The sequence below is a fragment of the Diceros bicornis genome, chromosome 38 (assembly GCF_020826845.1).
Source record: "Diceros bicornis minor isolate mBicDic1 chromosome 38, mDicBic1.mat.cur, whole genome shotgun sequence".
In the NCBI taxonomy this organism is placed as follows: domain Eukaryota; kingdom Metazoa; phylum Chordata; class Mammalia; order Perissodactyla; family Rhinocerotidae; genus Diceros; species Diceros bicornis.
This window is the reverse complement of record NC_080777.1, coordinates 9,814,443-9,833,696: the sequence shown is the minus strand read 5'-3', so window position 1 is coordinate 9,833,696 and position 19,254 is coordinate 9,814,443. Positions and strand designations below refer to the sequence as shown.

General features: G+C 48.6%; 1 protein-coding gene across 1 annotated transcript in view; it reads left to right on the top strand.

Annotated features, from left to right (window-relative positions):
* The window catches only part of CAPN2 (calpain 2), a 57,411-nt gene that overhangs the window by 21,584 nt on the left and 16,573 nt on the right, over window positions 1-19,254 (top strand). The window contains exons 3-9 of the mRNA XM_058533642.1: window positions 10,115-10,233; window positions 11,423-11,556; window positions 12,703-12,871; window positions 14,118-14,201; window positions 15,605-15,690; window positions 16,588-16,662; window positions 17,341-17,501. Coding sequence (XP_058389625.1) covers window positions 10,115-10,233; window positions 11,423-11,556; window positions 12,703-12,871; window positions 14,118-14,201; window positions 15,605-15,690; window positions 16,588-16,662; window positions 17,341-17,501 — 828 coding nt within the window. The remainder of the gene's footprint in view (window positions 1-10,114; window positions 10,234-11,422; window positions 11,557-12,702; window positions 12,872-14,117; window positions 14,202-15,604; window positions 15,691-16,587; window positions 16,663-17,340; window positions 17,502-19,254) is intronic.

Here is a 19,254-nt window from a genome sequence, read left to right as displayed (position 1 = left end):
GACCCAGCTCTGACATTTGTCCCCACTTGTGTCCAGGGCACTGGAGAGACAGAGGCAGGCATCAGGCTCCCAGGATGAGAAAGGCAGAGGAGAGGTTGTGAGTCAGATCTTTAGGGTGACTTAGGCAGAATGTGCTAGTATTTATATGTGCCTCGCCTCATTCCTCAGAGAATTAAGGCCTAAGCAAAAAAAAAAAAAAAAAACATTCAATAAAACCATGGATTGTAAAGAAAAAAATCAGTTCTAAAGAAAAGACAATCCAGAAAGAAGAGGAGAGAGAAAAATAGACATAGATGCCATTAAAAGGACCTCAGCTGCTGGGAGTGGGCCCTACATTTAGTGCTGATGCCCAACAGCCGTAAAAGAATCTCACTGAGCCCCCAGGGAAGGTCTGGTTCTGAGCAGCCCAGCTCCTCTAGAACGTGCCAGGGAACCAGCTGCAAGCATGCCCCTCACTAAGTAAGCTGGCATTTCCAATGGGCACTGCGGGTCACTGGCCATGTGAGATGTCAAGGAACGGTTCCAGGGTCAAGTCAGTTTGGGAAATATGCGTATTATGTCCCCTCACCCTTGGGAAGGTCACCATGTGTAATTATTGAAAAGCTCTGACAAATCTCCACACTGGACCTGGTTAATGGAACCCATTTCTCAGGGAACATCTGTTAACTTCTTGAGGACCTGGTTTCTGCAGAACACACTTTGGGAGACACAGGAATAAGTGAATTGATTGACTGTTCTTATTGAATATAGACCAATTATTATGGAAGACCTCTACCAAAAATAATATTCACTTATGTCGACACAAATAATCCATAATCAATCTATAAATCAAAATTGGGATGAGTTTATTATGAGCCAAATTTTGAGGACCATATAGCCCGGGGCCTTCCTTCCCCAAGGAAGGAAGGGCAACAAAGAAGTGGGGTGTACAGAGTGGTTATATACCTTCAAAGCGCATGTATCTCATATGATTGCAATGTCCCTTTTACAATAGTCACAAGATCACCCTGCCAGATTGCCCTGTCAGCATAGTGATTGATGGACACAGTGGGTAGCAGGTCTCCTGTCTCCATGGGCGTGGCTGGTGGTGGGTGTGTTGTCTCGAGTTGGGTGGTCACAGGTTGAGCACAGCAATCAAGTCCTAGCCTGAGGAAAAATGCTTATCCTTAAAGAAATGCCAATGTGGGGGAAGTTGCGTCCATATCTTAAGGGCATTTGTTCTTGTCTTTGGGACATGTTAATTGCTTAAAGCAGATATACAATGAATGTTCAGAGGCCATAGGCCCCTTTTGGAAAAACAAGGTCAGGCTGAATTAGTTTTACACCAAATGGCTTCCTCATATGCTCCAATATATCCTATTGCTTGCCATTTATTTATCACTTAGAATAACTATGTTAAGCTAATTTTTTTTTACTGTAAGTACTAACATAACCAATTATCTATTGAGGACAATAAACTAGAGTTTGTGGTAATAAAACCACAATCTAAGCACATAGAAGGACACATATTGATTGTCCTTCTATATAACAGATCATCCAAAAATAACTTCAGATTATGAAGATATAAATTACAAATGGGGGCCACTGTAATGTTTCCCCATTTTTTATTTTTTTCTATTTTTTATTCTTCCCCATTTTTTTCTTTTTAGCATATTATACATACTGTCTGTATGTATAATTGCTTTGTTTTACTTAACACATCTTGTAGATCATTCCATATCGACAGAGAGAGCATCTTCGTTCCTTTTATGGCTGCGTATAATTTCATTGTAGAGGGGGACCATAATTGTTTCACCAGCCCTCTATGGAAGGACATTTAGCTTGTTTCCAATCTTTCTGTTACAACCAATGCTGCAGTAAAATAACCTTATACATAACATCATTTTTTCATGGAAGTATGTCTGAGGGCAGATGACTAGATGGGGAATTGCTGGGCCTCATTGATATCGTCAAATTGCCTTTGTAGAGACTGCACCAATCTCTGTGCTCACTGACAAGGTATCAGAGTGTTTACAGTGGTCCCCCTGTATCCATGGGGGACATATTCCAAGACCCCAGTGGATGCCTGAAACTGCAGACAGTACCGAACCCTGTGTATACTATGTTTTTTCCTATACATACATACATATGATAAAGTTCAATTTATGAATTAGGCACAGTAAGAGATTAACAACAATAATAATAAAAGAGAACAATTATAACAATATACTGTAATGAAAGTTACTGTAGATCTTAGCAACCTCAGCATACAATTTTTTTTCTTTCCTCATTAAGTGGAAAACTTTCACCTTTTCACTTAAAGGAAGCACTTGACGGCTTCTCTTTGGCATATCCGAATTGCCAGCATCATTCCTCTTGGTTTGGGGCCGTTATTAAGGAAAATAAAGGTGACTTGAACACAAGTCACCTTGTGATACCGTGACAGTCGATCTGATAATGACTACTAAGTCGGATGATCACTACTACTATTACTACTAACCCAGATGGCTCCTAAGTAACTAACGGACGAGTAGCATGTTCAACTTGGATACGCTTAACAAAGGGATGAGTCACGTCCTGGATGGGGCAGAGCAGGTTGGCACAAGATTTTCATCACACTACGCACAATTTACAACTTATGAATTGTTTATTTCTGGAATTTTCCATTTAATATTTTTGGACCAAAGTTGACTGTAGGTAACTGAAACCGTAGAAAACGAAACCACAAATAAGGGGGGGACTCCTTTATTCCCCCACAGCCTCTCCAGATGATCACACATTTTGATCTTTGCAATCTGAAAGATGAAAAATGACACCCATTTTTAGGGTTTTTTTTGTAGTTTTACTTTATATTTCTTTTATGCTGAGTGAGGGTGAGTACCTTTTAATATGTTTGAGACATTAATTTTTCCTTCTTCCATTAAGTCTGTTTATATATTTGCCCATTTTTCAGTCAAGCTCATTTTTTTCTCTATATAGTAGAAAGGTTTATATATAACCTTTGGTCTGGGATCTGAATAACATATTTTTCCCTGTTATTTTTTTAGTTTGACTTTGCATATTGTGATTTTTTTTTTTAGCATGTAGATTTTTTTTTTATTTTAATGTAGTTAAATTTATCATTTTAAAATTTTATGGCTTCCAGGTTATGATTCGATAGCCTATCTCCACTCTGAGAGTATAGCAGAATTCCCCTGTTGTCTCTTCTAGAATGTTTATGGATTTATAGAAATATTATATTAATAAAGTTATCATAATGTAAATATATTAATATAGAAATAAATATATATAAATACATAAACAATAAAAATGTAAATAATACAAATGGTTAGATTAATCATATTTATGTGAGTGTATAAATAATATATTCAAGTATACATTTAAGATATAAAATGTTATGTTTACATAAAAATATTATTCCGTTTAGAATTTATCCCTGTGACAAGATGAGCTATAACTTGATTTTTTTCTAAATGGCTACTCAGCTGTTCCAATTCCATTGGTCAATAATTTGTCTTTTCTAAATTCCTATGTTTGGAACTATTTCTAGACTTTCTGTTCTGTACCATTTATCTATCTGTATACTCATGCCCAAGTTCTGCACTATTTTAATTATTGTAGCTTTATACGTGTTTTAATATCTGATAGAGCTAGACTCCCTTCCTTTTTACATTTTTTTCTGGCTAGTCTTCATGTTTAATTTTTCCTTATAAACTTTAGAATCAGCTAAGTTCTAAATTAAAAAAAAATCCTTATGCTATTTTTATTGGGATTGCATTAAATTTATAGACTAACTTAAAGGGAAGTGACATTTTTATGATGATAAATCTTTCTAGCCAAGAATATGGGCCACTTTTTTTTTTTTCTTCACTGAGGAAGATTCACCCTGAGCTAACATCCGTTGCCAATCCTCCTCTTTTTTTTTTTGCTTGAGGAAGATTAGCCTTGAGCTAACATCTGTGCCAGTCTTCCTCTATTTTGTATGTGGGTCGCCGCCACCGCGTTGCTGGTGAGTGGATTAGGTCCGAGCCCGGGATCCGAACCTGTGAACCCAGGCCACCGAAGTGGAGCACATGGAACTCCAACCACTTGGCCATGAGGCCAAGCCAGCTGGGTCACTTTTTAAATGGGGTAAATGATTTCCTAAGCCTCTCCAGGCAGGATGGTGCCCTTGGAGTTAGTTTATAGAGATGAACAGCTGATGAAGGACAGACCACACTTGTCAGGGAAGTCTTGAACACCGCTGGAGATTAATGGCTTGTGTCAGAAGCTTTCTGTAATCCAATAAGGAAGCGTAACCAAATCCCTCCCAGAAGAGGACCCTGATCTGTGAGTTGGAGGCAGTTGTCAGGATTCTAGAACTGGGAGTGGGTCGTGTACAGATGCCACCTTCAAGGAGCAGTGCCCTGCGGTCAAGGGAGATAGCTCAAGCCGAGCTCACAAAGGAGCCAGGGAAGAAGAAACACCTTTACCTTACTCTCCTTTCTTCCTCTGGTCTCCAGGGCTCCCCACTGGCCAAACCCCACCAGCAGTCAGAAGTCCTGGGAACCCATGCTTTCATCATTGAGGTCAGCTCTGGGGCAGAGAGCAGGGTTAGACTGGACATGGAGAGGCAACCAGAAGGTATCAGGTACTCACCTCCAGCTCACCAAACCCAGGCACTCAGGTTCCCAAGACAGTTTCTAAGATAAATGGAGTAAACAAGGATCAGAAGGTTATCAACAGGTAACCAAGTCTAGACAGACTTGGTACCTGGGCAGGAGAGCTAAAAGCACAGAAAAACTGGAAAACCCACCAGGAGAGGAAGGCAGAAGTTTCGTGGTGCACTGTTCAGTGACAGTTTCTGCGGGTCTGGTGGCCATCCCACCCTCACCTCTGCCAAAATTTCTTCTTGTGTGACTGGAGAGCAGAGCCCCCCAAAAAATGAGCATGAGGAAAAACATATTTGCTAAAATCTAGAATCTCTTATAGATACAGAATTTAAAAATCTATGACTACACACCCAGATCTTTCTTTTTCAAGCCCCATCCATGTGGCAACACTCCAGGAGAGCCCTTGGTCACTGGAAGGCACCCTCTAGGGCTTTCCTGCAGCTAAAAGCAGTTAGAACCATAAGCAGTTTGTAGCATTGGAATTAAACCGGTCATCCGGGCTGTCTTGAATTAGCCAGCCTGGTTTTGTCCAGATCAGGATGAGACTGACCCAAACTGGCTCTGTGGGCGGAGACTCTAGTGGCTTCTCCGACCAGGTCACCTCTGTGGGAGCAAATCACTGCAGGATTATGCAGAGGAGAATGTATGAAAACATAAGTCATTGTAGGGAAGGTGGATTCTGACCTCGATAGGGAGAACCGAGGATCTGAACCCTCAGCAGGGAGGGTGGGAACGAGTGAGACTACATAACTGATGAGGCTGTATAACAGGTTTCCTTGTGGGGAGAAAACCCTTGTGAGGATCCGGGCCACCCAGGCAGAGCGAGCAGGAAGTTAGTAAAAGAACACTGTGCAGCCCAGACGCTGAAACATAATCGAGTCACCTCCCAAGGACAAAAGTCCCCAAGACAATATCCTGTGAATTAGGTGAATTTGAAATCAACACTTATTTGCAATGAGACCATTTTGGTTATACATTAAGAGCATGTGCTTTGTGCAGGCAGACCTGGCAGCCACTCAGGAGCTGGGACTTTTGGGTGAGCCACCCCACCTTCCTAAACCTCAGTTTCCCCAACTATGACAAGGAATTGAATTGTGACAGTGACAGTGTCACTACTTACCTTGAATTGTTTTGTGACAGTGAAATACAATAACTCGATGAGACGTAGAAAGCATTTAGCACAGAGCTTAGCATATATACTAAGTCTCCATGGATGTAAACTATTATAATCATTGTTCAGATCTGGTCACTGAGAAAGTTTACATGAACAGATATTAAACAAATAAAAGAAATGGGCTGTTTCAGGGAACTTCCTGACTTAGTTAAAAATATTTTGCTGCTTGGGGTAAGGGAGAGAGTTAAGGAGTCAGAATTATAAAATAAGATTTCATATGCTTCCACCGTATTAGAAATCAGGATGTTCTTCTAGTGGTCTCTAAGTCTCCTGCAACTCCAGAATTTGGAGAGCTGATGAGGAACTTTTCACATCTTTGACTGTAAAATGCAACTAACTCTAGTTTCATCTTGATTTTGCTGTGATCTTAGTGCTTTGGTCTTGGCTGTGGGATGGCAGGCCATCCTCCTGTCACTGAGTTACATTGCGTTGAATAGGTGACATGTTTTAATATTTCATGAGCCAATGGGTATTAGGGTATGAAAATGCAATATAGGATTTAAGGAAGCTGACATCTTGTTACCCCTTAGTTTTAAATTTGGCCGGCCTGGTTGCATAGTGGTTAAGTTTGCACGCTCTGCTTCGGTGGCCTGAGGTTTGCGGGTTCGGATCCCGGGTGCGGACCTACAGAACTCTTCAAGCCATGCTGTGGTGGCGTCCCACATACAAAATGGAGGAAGATTGGCACAGATGTTAGCTCAGGGACAGTCTTCCTCACCAAAAAAGAAAAAAAAATTTTAATCACAATTGGATATTCCTAGTTGGGTCTCTCCTTTGTTAAAGGAATCAGATACTCTTAACCAGAAGAAATCTCTAGCAAGGTATGGTTTTTAAACAAAACCCAGGATTTGGATTCAGAGGATTTGCATGTGAGACCTGCCAATGATCTAGTAGATAGACCTCCTGAGCTTTAATTTCTTCATCCCCAAAAGGTGATGATGACAAGGATAATCATCTCATAAAATTTCTGCGAGGATCAAATAAAATGTGTAACATGTTCTTTCTAAACTGCAAAATATTATACAAAATGCTAGATACTTGTTAGGTTTTTTTAATTCTTGCTGGTGGAAAGAGCATAGACCAGAAGTCAAGTGTCCAGGTTCTGGTCCCTGCTCTGCCCCTTCCAGGACATGTGACCTCAAGCAAGTCACTTAATCTCTTAAAGCCACAGTTTCGTCATCTAGGAAACATTCCAGGATTATGAATCCTTTGAGAGGAAACAAGTTAGATTGGAATAAAGAAATTCTCTCCAAAGGGCAGGGGGAGGTGAGGCGTTGCTCCCCCCATGAGGTGACCAGGAGAAATGCTTCTGAGACATGAAGGAAGAAAACTGGAATCCATGAAGCACAGCCACTGATTTCTGGGATGTGGCAAGAGCACGCAAGCCTGGTGCTGAGCGGTAATCTGAGACAGGTGTGCAGTCAGCACTGCCCTAGATGTCTGACCCACAAAAATATAGTTGGTGCCACTACCTGAAGCCAGTCCTTCTTGCATTCGGTCATTGTCCCATGAATAGCAGCACAGTCAGCCGTGACCTCTGAGACTACAAAAGCAATTGACTGGTCCTGCAGACACACACTTGTGTGAGGCCTACACACATGCATTATGGAAAAGCATCGACTCTTGGTACCAAGGGAAACAGAACACGGAGGACGTTAAGATGGCCACTCCAGAGTCAGACAGACCCGGGCAGCTCTTCTGAGGATGCTCAGGGATTTGATTTCACGACTTCCGTCGCTGGAATCCCTACATTTGGGCCCACTTTGTCCGTCTGCCTTTCTGCCTCCATGTGTTGGTGGACCCAAATCCAAGCGCTTTGCAAGATTCCTAGAAAATCTCAAATAAGCTCAAGAAAAATAAGAATCACTGGCATCTCCAGGTTGCCAAAGAAGGACTAAAGTCATGAGAAGACCCGAGGTTAGAGGAAGAGGAATGGATTGAAAAGGAGGACTTGTGACCCCAGGAACAGCTGAATTTGTCCTCCAGGATGGACAGGATGATAAGTTCCAGTGGGAGAGTGGCAGATGCTCAGAAAAGGCCTGAAGGTCATCAGTTTAACTGATCGCCTGGTCCACCAGGAGGCATGTGAGATCAGGTGGGGAAAGGCCCTCTAGGTAGATTTCTGTCCCCACCAATCAATGGGTCCTTGGCTCCTTCCCAATAGCCAGAGCTAAAATCTCTCACTGCCAAATTTCTCTGCAAGCTCCTTATTCTCAACATGTCAAAGAGTCTCTAGTTTGGTTTATATAAAGGCCTAGTTGACCCAAAAGGTTGTCTCTGAGATCTGACAGAAACTCCATACCGTTTAAACTCTTATTTGTACTGTTGGTGGTGCACTTAATCTCCTAAGCCTTGTTATCGTCAGTTCTAACATAGAGATGGTAATAGTACTATCCTCATAGAGCTGTTGTGAGAAATAAACAAGATAATGAAACTGAAGCTCTTAGAACAGTGGCTGGCGCAGAGGAAGGGCTCAATAAATAATGGCTGTTGCCCAAGTTCTCCTAGCAGTCAAGTAGCAGGACCTTGTAGTCCAGCATAATGGGTAAGGAAACAGGCAAGTTATCAGTTCATGTAACTGAGAAGTCCAAGGCAGGTCTGGCTTCAGGTACAGCTTGATCCAGGGACTCAAGTGATGACACCAAGACCTGGTTTCTCTCTCTCCATCTCGCAGCCCCTCTTCCTCTGAGTTGGGTCCATTCTCAGACAGGCTGGTCCTCCCACAGAGGCCAGATGGCTTCAGCAGCAGCAGACCATCCATCATTATAGAGTCAATGCAGTAGAAAAGGACACCTGTCCACTCTCGCCAAAGCCCCAGTAAAGGTCTCATGGCACCTCCTCGGCTCTAGCTGGGCCACAGCACGTTCCCCGAGCCAACCACTGAAGCCAGGGGAGTGCTCTGCCTAGATTGCCAGAGGCCCACCTCTGGAACTGGGGGCAGGTCAGCACTACTGAAACCACAGATTGAGAATGCAGGAAGGCTGGTTTCTCAGAGGGACGTCGGTCTTACCAGGAAGAGAGCAAATGGCTGCTCAGTGGAAAACTACAGGTGAATACACAGCACCACAGCACCCACCCAGTTGAAGGAGCCAAAGGATTTGTTTAACTTCCTTTGGTTACTGCCTAATTAGGGAGGGACATATCTCCACCTCCTACAGAGTTGGCACTAGCATATATAAAGAGCTATACGCATCATTTCTAAATGTTACAGGGCAATCTAGTTCAAGGACTATGGACCAGAATGCAAAGAACTTCAGTAACATTGTTAATAGACCTGCCAATTGGTAAAAATGAATCCAGCAATTAAACTTATCTGAGGCTATTTCCTATTATTGTCATGGGAAATTGTAGGAAAGTGCACATTCCATAAGAATGCAGTAAACTTCCTCCTCCTCTCCCCAGAGCCCCCTCAGTCGGGACTCTGCATTTGGTGGTAAACGTGACTCCTCCCCACAGACCATCATGTGTTGTTGCTGGCACAGCTCGCTTCTAACCACGTGGAATGGTCCTGGTGCTTGCCAGGCCGAGCACCTACCACGGGCGCCAAGTGGGTGTGCGTGCTTTACACACGTGCTCACACAGTTATCCACGTGTCACGGAGGAGGAGCCTCGGGGAGGAGCCAGGCTGCCTGACCAGCTGCCCATCTGATGTCCCCATCCTTGTCCCCCTTCCCGTGGTGCCCACACACATCCCAGAAGCGACCTGTGTTCATATGTCCCCGCCCATCCTCAGAGGAGACAGCCCAGCCCTATGCACCTCCTCCCCTGACTCCTGCCTCTTGATCTGCACCGCTGGGTCCTTCTGCCGTCGGACTGCCTGCCGGTCTCTTGCCTTGCCTCTGCACCCGTCTCTCCGGGAGAAGATGCACAACATTCCACCACTTCCATCTATCACTACGTTTTCCTCCTCGCACTCAAACTCACCTTTAAACTCTCTGTTCTCAGAAACTTCTGCTGCCGAGGTGGATTCTCCCTCCGCAGATGCTCCCTGCTGCGCCCCCAGGGTACCAGGCATGGGACCAGGCTGTGAGGACACAGTCCAGCTCTCGCAGAGTTCTGGGTCTTTCGGAGAATGAATTGTCCCATCTCCACACAACCATTCTCACGACAAAAACATTTCTCACTCAGCGTTCCCTGCAAAGCATCACCCCGACCCTCCTCCTGCCCCTCACGTGAGGCCCGTCTGAAGCATCGCTCTGTCTGTGCGCAGCTCCTCGTAGGCGTCAAGCTCCCAGAGGCGGGGACAGATGTTTACTCTCCTCCCGGCTTGAGACCACTCTGATGGGAGCTCTGGGCCCTGTGTTCACAGGTGACTGCTGGCTGCTGGCAGCCATCGCCTCCCTCACCTTGAATGAGGAGATCCTGGCTCGAGTCGTCCCCCTGGACCAGAGCTTCCAGGAGAACTATGCGGGGATCTTCCGCTTCCAGGTAACTTAGTGGTTGGCTCAAGCTTCTCCTCAGCAGGTCCTAGGGGCTAGGAGTGCGTCCTGGGGGCTAGGAACAGCTCCTGGGAGCTAGGAACATGTCCTGGGGACTAGGAGCGGGTCCTGGGAGCTAGAAACAGGTCCTGGGGACTAGGAGCAGGTACTGGGGGCTAGGAGCAGGTCCTCGAAGCTAGGAACAGGTCCTGGAAGCTAGGAACAGGGCCTGGGGCCTAGGAACGGGTCCTGGGGGCTAGGAGTGGGTCTCAGGGGCTGGGAGTGGGTCCCAGGGGCTGGGAGCAGGTCCTGGGGGCTAGGAGCAGGTACTGGGGGCTAGGAGCAGGTCCTCGAAGCTAGGAACAGGTCCTGGAAGCTAGGAACAGGGCCTGGGGCCTAGGAACGGGCCCCGGGGGCTAGGAGTGGGTCCCGGGGGCTGGGAGTGGGTCCCAGGGGCTGGGAGCGGGTCCTGGGGGCTAGGAGCAGGTCCTGGAAGCTGGGAGCGGGTCCTGGGGACTAGGAGCAGGTCCTGGAAGCTAGGAGCAGGTCCTGGGGGCTAGAAACAGGTTATGGGGGCTAGGAGCATGTCCCCAAGTTTGGCCAAGTCATCAGTCCCCCCTGTTGGCAGACTCCTACGACCAATGCTGTTCTCCACAGAACACTGAGAGACAGCAGGAAGCTCCCTGGCCTGCCTCTGACATAGGACCCTTTGAGGACAGCAGAGGGGGGCCTCTTGGGACATGCAAGGAGGGAGGTAGATCACAGTGCTTAGGAAATAATTTCCAAGTTTAAACTTATTTGAGATCTGTGACAAAATGTTAAGGTACTCTTCACCCTCCTCCTTTTATGCTGGTAACTGAGAAATAATATTTTAAAAAGCATAAAGTGCAGAGCAGAATGCTCGAGAAATGGGTGTAGATTTGGAGGGAAGGACAAGCAGTTCTGTCCTCGGTTTCTGAGTGAAGACTTGCCTGCAGGAGGAGAGTTAGAAGGAACATCTCCTCCCAGGATGGCCTCATGAAACCTACACCAAACACTTCGACCCTGGGTGCCCCCCCCCCCACCACCTAATAAATGGTTTTGTAGGGGAAGAAAGGCAGGAGGGAGTCAGATGCGGCGGAGGCTCAGGGATCCCCATGCTGCCGCCGGCTCCTCCTCCAGCCCACCCCACCTCACCCCTTCCCTCCCCTGTCCCCCAGTTCTGGCAGTACGGCGAGTGGGTGGAGGTGGTCGTGGACGACAGGCTGCCCACCAAGGACGGGGAGCTGCTCTTCGTGCATTCGGCAGAGGGGAGCGAGTTCTGGAGCGCGCTGCTGGAGAAGGCATACGCCAAGTAAGTGACCGTGCCCTTCCCTCCGACAGCCTGCCCGCACTGCCCTGGATGCTGGAAAGAAACAGGAACTATTCAAGGACGACGTTGAGCAGAAGTCTTATTCTATGGAAGGACTACTTTGGCCAAAATTGGGCTCTCAATTCAAAGAGATAATGCATGCATCATGTGGTGCCTGGCCACATTATGCGCTGATCAGTGACAGCTATTGCCATTTTCAACCAAAAGCCCAGGAACAAGTTATGGTACTGAGTGTGCTGGCCTCGAGAAGGACCTCTACTTCCTTGGCAGGTCCTTGGCAGATCATGTTACATTTTTGTCAGCTAAATACAGCAACGAGTTTTTGCCAGTGGGCAAAACTATCCATTGCAGAGGGATGAAAATTATGGAAATTTGCCCAGAGTATATGGTGTCTCTGATTAGAGACGGTTTCCCATACTCCTCCCAGCTGTGTCCCACCCAAGTGGTCCAGAGCGGACCTTGTCCAGCGCCCAGCACTGCCCATTTTCAGAGGGAAGGCCCACGTCAGCCCCCCTCCGGAATGGCCTCGTCCTGGCCATGCTGCCTGGGCTCCCTCTGTGAAAGTGACCGGCTCTAAGGCCTCAGAGGATTTCTGTTCCTTACAGCTCCTGCCAGGGAGGTGGCTGAGATTCACATACCCAGCCCTGGGAATCTGGGGCCTGAGAGCCACTTCTAAGTCACATGCTCAAATAGTAGAGAAGCCACAGGATGCCCACATTGGCAGTAATAAGCGCCGCCAACACAGTGCCCACTGTGCAGGGAACTGCTTTCATTATTGAATTGTTGTCTTTTTCAAAGTTGTAAATGCCCAACAGCTAACTAGCAGACCTCCCCTTTCCTGTTAGGATGTAGGGAGAAGCAGTACAGGAGGTTGGATGAAATAATCACCTAGGTCCTTCCAACCTTAAGGTTCTGTGAGATTTTCAACAAACTTCACAAAGTACTCAGGAAATGGTAACCATGGAGGTGGTTGCCCCCATGGGCACCGTGAGTTGGAGACAAAGCCAAGGAGAATCTGAGCAGAGGGTCCCTGGAGTGTCCAACAAAGAAAGCATTAAGAGGGGACACTTGGAGAGGCAGCAGCATCAGCACCAGGTGGCTGCAGCATCGGTCTATTCCCTCCTGCAGGATCAATGGGTGTTATGAAGCACTCTCGGGGGGCGCCACCACCGAGGGCTTCGAGGACTTCACCGGAGGCATCGCTGAGTGGTACGAGTTGAGGAAGGCCCCTTCCAACCTGTTCAAGATCATCCAGAAGGCACTGCAGAAAGGCTCTCTCCTTGGCTGCTCCATCGATGTAAGTCCAGGCGTCCCTCCCCAATCCCCCCCCCCAATCCCCCCCCAACCCCCGGGTCTGCTGTAGCTGAGATGAGCCTCCAATGGTGCCCAAGGCAGCCCCTTAGCCCATCCCTTGTCCACATATTGTGCATCACCTGGGACCCAGGGGTTGCTAGGCAACAGACAGACTATCTGGGGTACAAGTGATGGGGTTGATGGTGCCTCCAGCCCTTCCCTGTCCAGGCCACTTCCCACCCTCAGCATCTTGTGAATCACAACCCCAGACCACAGGTGCCCTGAGAGCCCCCTGCCCTCTGCTGGTCCAGAGGGAAGGACCACTCCGGACACTTCCCCCAAGGGCAGGGCCTCTGCCTGGAGCCCAACAGCCCTCCCCTTCACTGTTGCAGGGTTAATGGGCCTGTGGGAAGACTTCAGAAGGCGCGGGAAGGAACCATTTCCTCATACTACCCTTCCTGGCAAACCTCACCAGGGGGAGGGAGGTGGGCACGATGTTCTGTCCCCAAGGAGCCTCCAGGCAAAGGCTGTGCCCACTCCTGAGCCCTGTCCTATCCACGACCTTGTACCTGTGGGACAGAGATAAGAAGCCCTGGTCTTGGGGCCAAAATCTCCATCCAACTCCAGGCAGGGATTCTCAGACTTTCTACTCACAGCCCTTCTTCCCATTTGCCAAGACAAAAATAACAGCTTTCATCAGAATAGATGGGAGAAAGAGTGACTTTGAGGAAGTTCTAATAGAATAGGAGCAAATTCTGAGCTCATGCCGGAAACACAGAACTGTCATAGTGTAAACAGCAGCTGGGCTCTGCCGGGCCAGACCTTGGAGCATGCGGGCACTCGGCGCATCTGGGCCACCCGATGCTGTCCAGGAGGGTCTGTCCTGAGCCCGGCGCCCACCAGCCTTCTCTCCATGGCGTGCCCTTTCCTGCCCTCCTCAGCCTGCAGAAATAAGTGTGTACCGTGCACACTTAATGCTGGTGCTCACTCTCCCAGAGCGCTGCATTTCGACTTTTCTCTGGTTGTAAACGGCGGTTCAGCCTCTGAAAGCAACAGTTGGAGGTCCTCGAGGTGCAGAAGCACAGCTGTGCACCCTCCCCCCCCAGGACAAGGCCCCTGCAGTCGTGTGCCCTGGTCCCGGGTCATGGCTGGGCTCTGGCATCTGTGGCATTTGTTGTAGGACTGGAGGGAGGGAGGGAGGGAGGGAAACAAGATCCAGCAGCTTGGCCTGATTCTTCCCGTGTCTCCAGATCACCAGCGCTGCAGACTCGGAGGCCGTCACGTTCCAGAAGCTGGTGAAGGGGCACGCGTACTCCGTCACCGGAGCCGAGGAGGTAACGCCCAGCAGGGATTTCTCTCAGGCGCATTATTGCTTTTGACGGCCCAGGGCGGGGCCCCGTGCTCCCACAGTTGCTTCTAAACAGTCCTGCGTTCCTGAGGTTCAGACGGGATTCATCTGGCTGTCCCTTCCCAAGCGTGCGCTGCCCCCTGGTGGCCGCAGGGGCCCGCGCCAGGCGCTCTGATTTCACTTAGTTCTGGAATTACCTTACTCTTCTGGACCAGCTAAAAGTAATAAAACAATACTTTGCATCTGTAGAGTGTTTTATGCTCTTTAAAGTGCTTTCACATTTGATCTCACAAAAGCATTAGTGCCCAAATTGCTGTTCAAATCTGACTCTGCCTCTGCCAGCTGTGTGGCCTGGGCAAGTTACTTAACCTCTCTGCCCCCTAGTTTCTTCATCTTTAAAGTAGAAATAATAAAAATATCCATTGTAAGGTTGTTGTGGCGATTCAAGCAGGTTAATATAGGTAAAGTACTCAGACCATGCCTGACACATTGTATCTAAGTGTGTAGCTATGCTTGCTGTTGTTACTGTTATTATTATTATTATAAATATTATTAAGCAGCCCAAGTTCACTGTTAATCTCAAAACTCAGACTAGGTCTTCTAATATGTCAGTGGTTCATCGAGTTTTTTTTTTTTTTACCTTGAATTTTTGTTTATTCTCCCATACATACATATACATCTTTTTATTTTGAAAAATGTCAAGTCTACAGAAAAGTTGAAAGAATAGTGTAATAAACACAAATGCTATTGCTCTAGCATTTGTAGATTCAATGATTGTTAACATTTTGCCACATCTGTTTTGTTTCTCTGGATGTGCATACTTTTTTCCTGAGCCGTTTGAAAGTCATTTGTAGATGTCATGACATGTCAATTCTTACTACTGTCCAGTACTAGTGTCATGCCCAAGAAAATACACATTAATTCAATAACGTCATCTAATATAGAGTCCATATTTACATTTTCTCAATTGCCCCAAAATATCCTTTACAGCGCCCACCCCCCCATCCCAGATTCAATCACGATCATGCTCTGCATTTGCTGGTTATCACCAGTGTTCATTCGACAGGTGGGGAAGCTTCCTGGGACAAAAGTGCCCCCTATTATAGTCAGACTGAGGTTCAGAGTTAATGTGCCAGTGCAGAGTCTAGAATAAGTGCATTTGTGCCTTGGGGTTGAAGAGCCCGGGTCCTCCAAGGGCCGGATCCTGGGAGCTGTCGAGCTGGGCAGCAGCAAGGGGTCTAGGGGTCAAGCCCTCTCCCCTTTGTGACCCCCTTATAACATGGACTCAATCCCCCACGCTCATGGATAAGGGGGCTTTGGGCCCGAGACCCTCCGGGCCTGGCTTGTACTCAACATCTCCCTCCTCTTCTTCACACATTCCTCCCTCAGGTTGAAAGCAACGGAAGCCTGCAGAAGCTGATCCGCATCCGGAATCCCTGGGGAGAGGTGGAGTGGACCGGGAGGTGGAATGACAAGTGAGGAGGGCACAGGCTGGGGGGCCTGGCGGGGGTGTGCATTCTGCCTGGGAGGCTCTGGGGAAATGAGGAGAGAGGAAGGCTCGGTGGCTGTGCTGAGGAATAAAGCCCCAAGAGCACAGGACACACAGAGTGGGACCCCTGGGGCAGGTGGCCCTCTGAGACTTAACCAGCACAGTCTAGCAGTCTGGGTGCCTGTTTACAAGGCCCAGGGCTCCGGGGATGCTCATTCCTTTCATCACCATGTGGCTCATCCCTTCCCTAGCTCAGAGTCACCTGCTATTGGACTGTCAGGGGGAAAAATACACCCTCCTGCCCCCAAGCAGTGTTCTAGTCCAAGGATGTAAACTGTGCCTAAAACCAGAGAGGCGTCCTTCTGTTGATTTCCGGAGCTTCCTGGTAGGCCAGTCATACCTTTGACTATTTAGGGTAAAATCTCCCGTGAGCCCCTCTGGTGGTCTTCCTCCTGCTCTGCCACAGCCCAGCACCTACAGCTCTTCTGCCTTTTTCACTGGCCTGCTCCCGGGCAACCTCAGTCCTGACAGAGAGACGCCAGCCAGGGCCTCCAGGTCAGCTACTGAGCCCAAGATGAGTGCTCCTCATCAGATTTTCAGTTGCCCCTTAAAATTGCTGCCAGGCCCATCTCATTTGGGCCACTGAGGCTATGTCATCCCCCTCTGATGGGCTGTGTTCATTTTCTGGACCCTTCCTTGCCACCATCTTCCAGGTTAATGCATCCTCTTACTTTGTTCCCCTGCAGCTCTTAGCCACATGTGCATTACTTACTGGGGTCCGGGCCCTTAGGGGTGAGAGAGTCTGTCCCTGGTCCTCAACTTTGGGGAGAAGTCATCGCCCTACACTCCTTTCTAATGCCTCTCCCATTCCTTGCTTTCCCAGCTGCCCAAACTGGAATACTGTCGACCCAGAGGTGAGGGAAAGGCTGACCAGACGGCATGAAGATGGAGAGTTCTGGTAAGATTACTAGAGGCTTCAGGGAAAGAGGGTCTGCCCCAGTGATCTTTCCTAGGAAACTAGTGAGATTATCACGTGGAGGGCACAGGGGCATGGGATCCTGGCTTTGTCATTGTTTTAAATTCCCTGTAAGACCCTGAACAAAAAAATTCCTAAACCTCTTCAATTTGTCCGTCTCAACAATGGAGTTTAAAAGCTGAGTGGCTTCACAGAGAAGGCCAGGAGGAATTCCTGCAATGATGTTCAGATCCCAAGAGAAAACGGGCACCCAGTTCCTGGAGATTCATCCCATCGCCTTAAGAAAGGGTCCGTTGGAGAGCAGCAGTGGACCCACGCTGTGTGTGTCTGTGCCACTCTGAGACCACCCACATTGGACACTACTTGTAGTTTACCAAATGAGTGCATGTAGGGTGTCTCATTTGATACTCATGGCTTCCGTTTTTACAGATGAGAGTTCTGAGCTTCAGACAGGTTTAAGTAACTTGTTCAAAGCCACCCAGCTAGAAAGTGGCAGCACCAGGACTCTGACTGTGGGCCTGGTGGCCATTTGGCCCCGAGGTGCTGTCTCCTGGCCGCTCTGCCTGGCCTGACTGGCTCCTAGTCTGGCCAGGGCGGAAGGTCAAGGCTTCTCAGCGGGTCCTCTTGTAACCTGGCTGCCTGCGTCCCCGCTTCCTCCAGGATGTCTTTCAGCGACTTCCTGAGGCACTATTCTCGCCTGGAGATCTGCAACCTGACCCCCGACACCCTCACCTGCGATTCCTACAAGAAGTGGAAACTCACCAAGATGGATGGGAACTGGAGGCGGGGCTCCACGGCCGGAGGCTGCAGGAACTACCCGAGTAAGGCTGCTGCCACGCGGGGCCACGAGAGGCCACGGCACCCCCACCCTACCCTGCTGTGCTACACCCAGCCTGGCAGCCCCTGCCCCCTGGGACCCTCTCCTTCCTTCTCCCTGAGTCTCCATCTCAGTACTCATCTCTGTCCTCTCAGCCCCATCACCTTCTGCATCACTTGCCTCCCTACCCAGGCAGAACCCGGGACTGGCCATTTCTGTGATGTCTCCTCCAGGCCTTAGATTCCCAGAACCGTGGCCTTCCACCATATGCGCTGAGGCAGTGCTCCATCCCACTTCAGGCCTGTGGGCTGCTTTACCCACCCTCAGCTGGGGGAGACTCGCCCTGCAGGGGAAGCTTCCTCACTGGGCCTCTGCATACGCAGGCCTTGGTTGTTGCCGGGCAACCATCTCCTGCCCCCAGTTCACTCAGCAAATGGTGACTGGGCCCTGGTCAGATGAGATAGGGTTTCTCCTCTGGTCCATCCTTCGTTGATTCCCCCTGGCTCTTCTGCCTTGATGGCCCAGTCTTCCTCTCCCCTCACCCCCCCAGAAATTGTCTAATCATAATGACATCCGCCAATTATGGAACACACATTGGGCTTCTGAGGCAGGTACTTTATTATCATCTCCATCTCTAAGATGAGGGGACTGAGGCCTGGAGAGGTTAAGTGACTTGCCCAAAGCTGCACAGCTTTCCAGGATTTGAATCCAGGCAATCTGACTATGGAGTCAGTGTTTAAGTGCTGTGGAGGCAGGTCCCGATCATATATCAAGTCTTTGTTACAGATGAGAAGACTGTGGCTCCAAGGGGCGTACCTGGGCCACAGAGCAAGTAGTCAGACTGGGACTAGCTGACTGGTCCTCTAGCTCTGGTGCTTTTAATCCTTCACCTCAAGGATGCCACCACCAAGTGGCGGTTCCAGAGATGCTGGGAAGGCCCTCTGCCCCAGACAAAAATATCTTTCTTACCCACTAGATCAGGGATCAGCAAACTTCAAAAGGGCCAGATAGTAAATACTTTTGGCTTTGTGGGCCATTCCATCTCCATGGCAACTACTCAGCTCCACTGCTGTAGCGCAAAGGTGGCCATACTTAAACGAATGGATGTGGCTGTGTCCCAATAAAACTTTATTTACAAAAACAGGCAGCCAGCAGCCCACAGAGCTGTAGTTTGCCAACCCCCGCACTAGATGATGCCTTTATTTCCACAGTTAGAATTTTATCCCATTAGGTAAAGGGAGGCAATCGACCTAATTATCCTTAAACACCAATGAACCTCAGATCCTTCCTGTAAATGGGTTTTAGAAGTGGGGAGGGCAGAGATACCGCGGGAGTGGGCAAGGGGACAGGCCCAGGAGGATGAGGGACACAGAACAAGAGGCTGAAATTATGCACAGGCTGTTCCTGGCTTTGGGTTCACTGAGGGGGTGCGGGAGCCAGTCCCCACGTCTCCTCAGCCAGGCGCATGTCTAACCTCCTCATTAGAGCCTGGTGAGGGGAAGGCTCCATAAGGGGGTGCCACAGCTCTAAACACCTGTTCCAGGGTGACAAAAACAATCCCCAGGCAAGCCAGCCTGCGGGCAAGTGAGAGAACTGCAAGGGGAAGCTTCTAATTTAGGTGCCATGAGATTCAGACAAGTGCAGGCCGTCCTCTCCCCACGGCTCACCATCACCCGTTCCCACCCCACGGGCTGCTAACCCTGGTTCCTCTGCCCCACCACCTCCCTCATCTTCCTCCCTCTCGCAGCAGCCTCCCT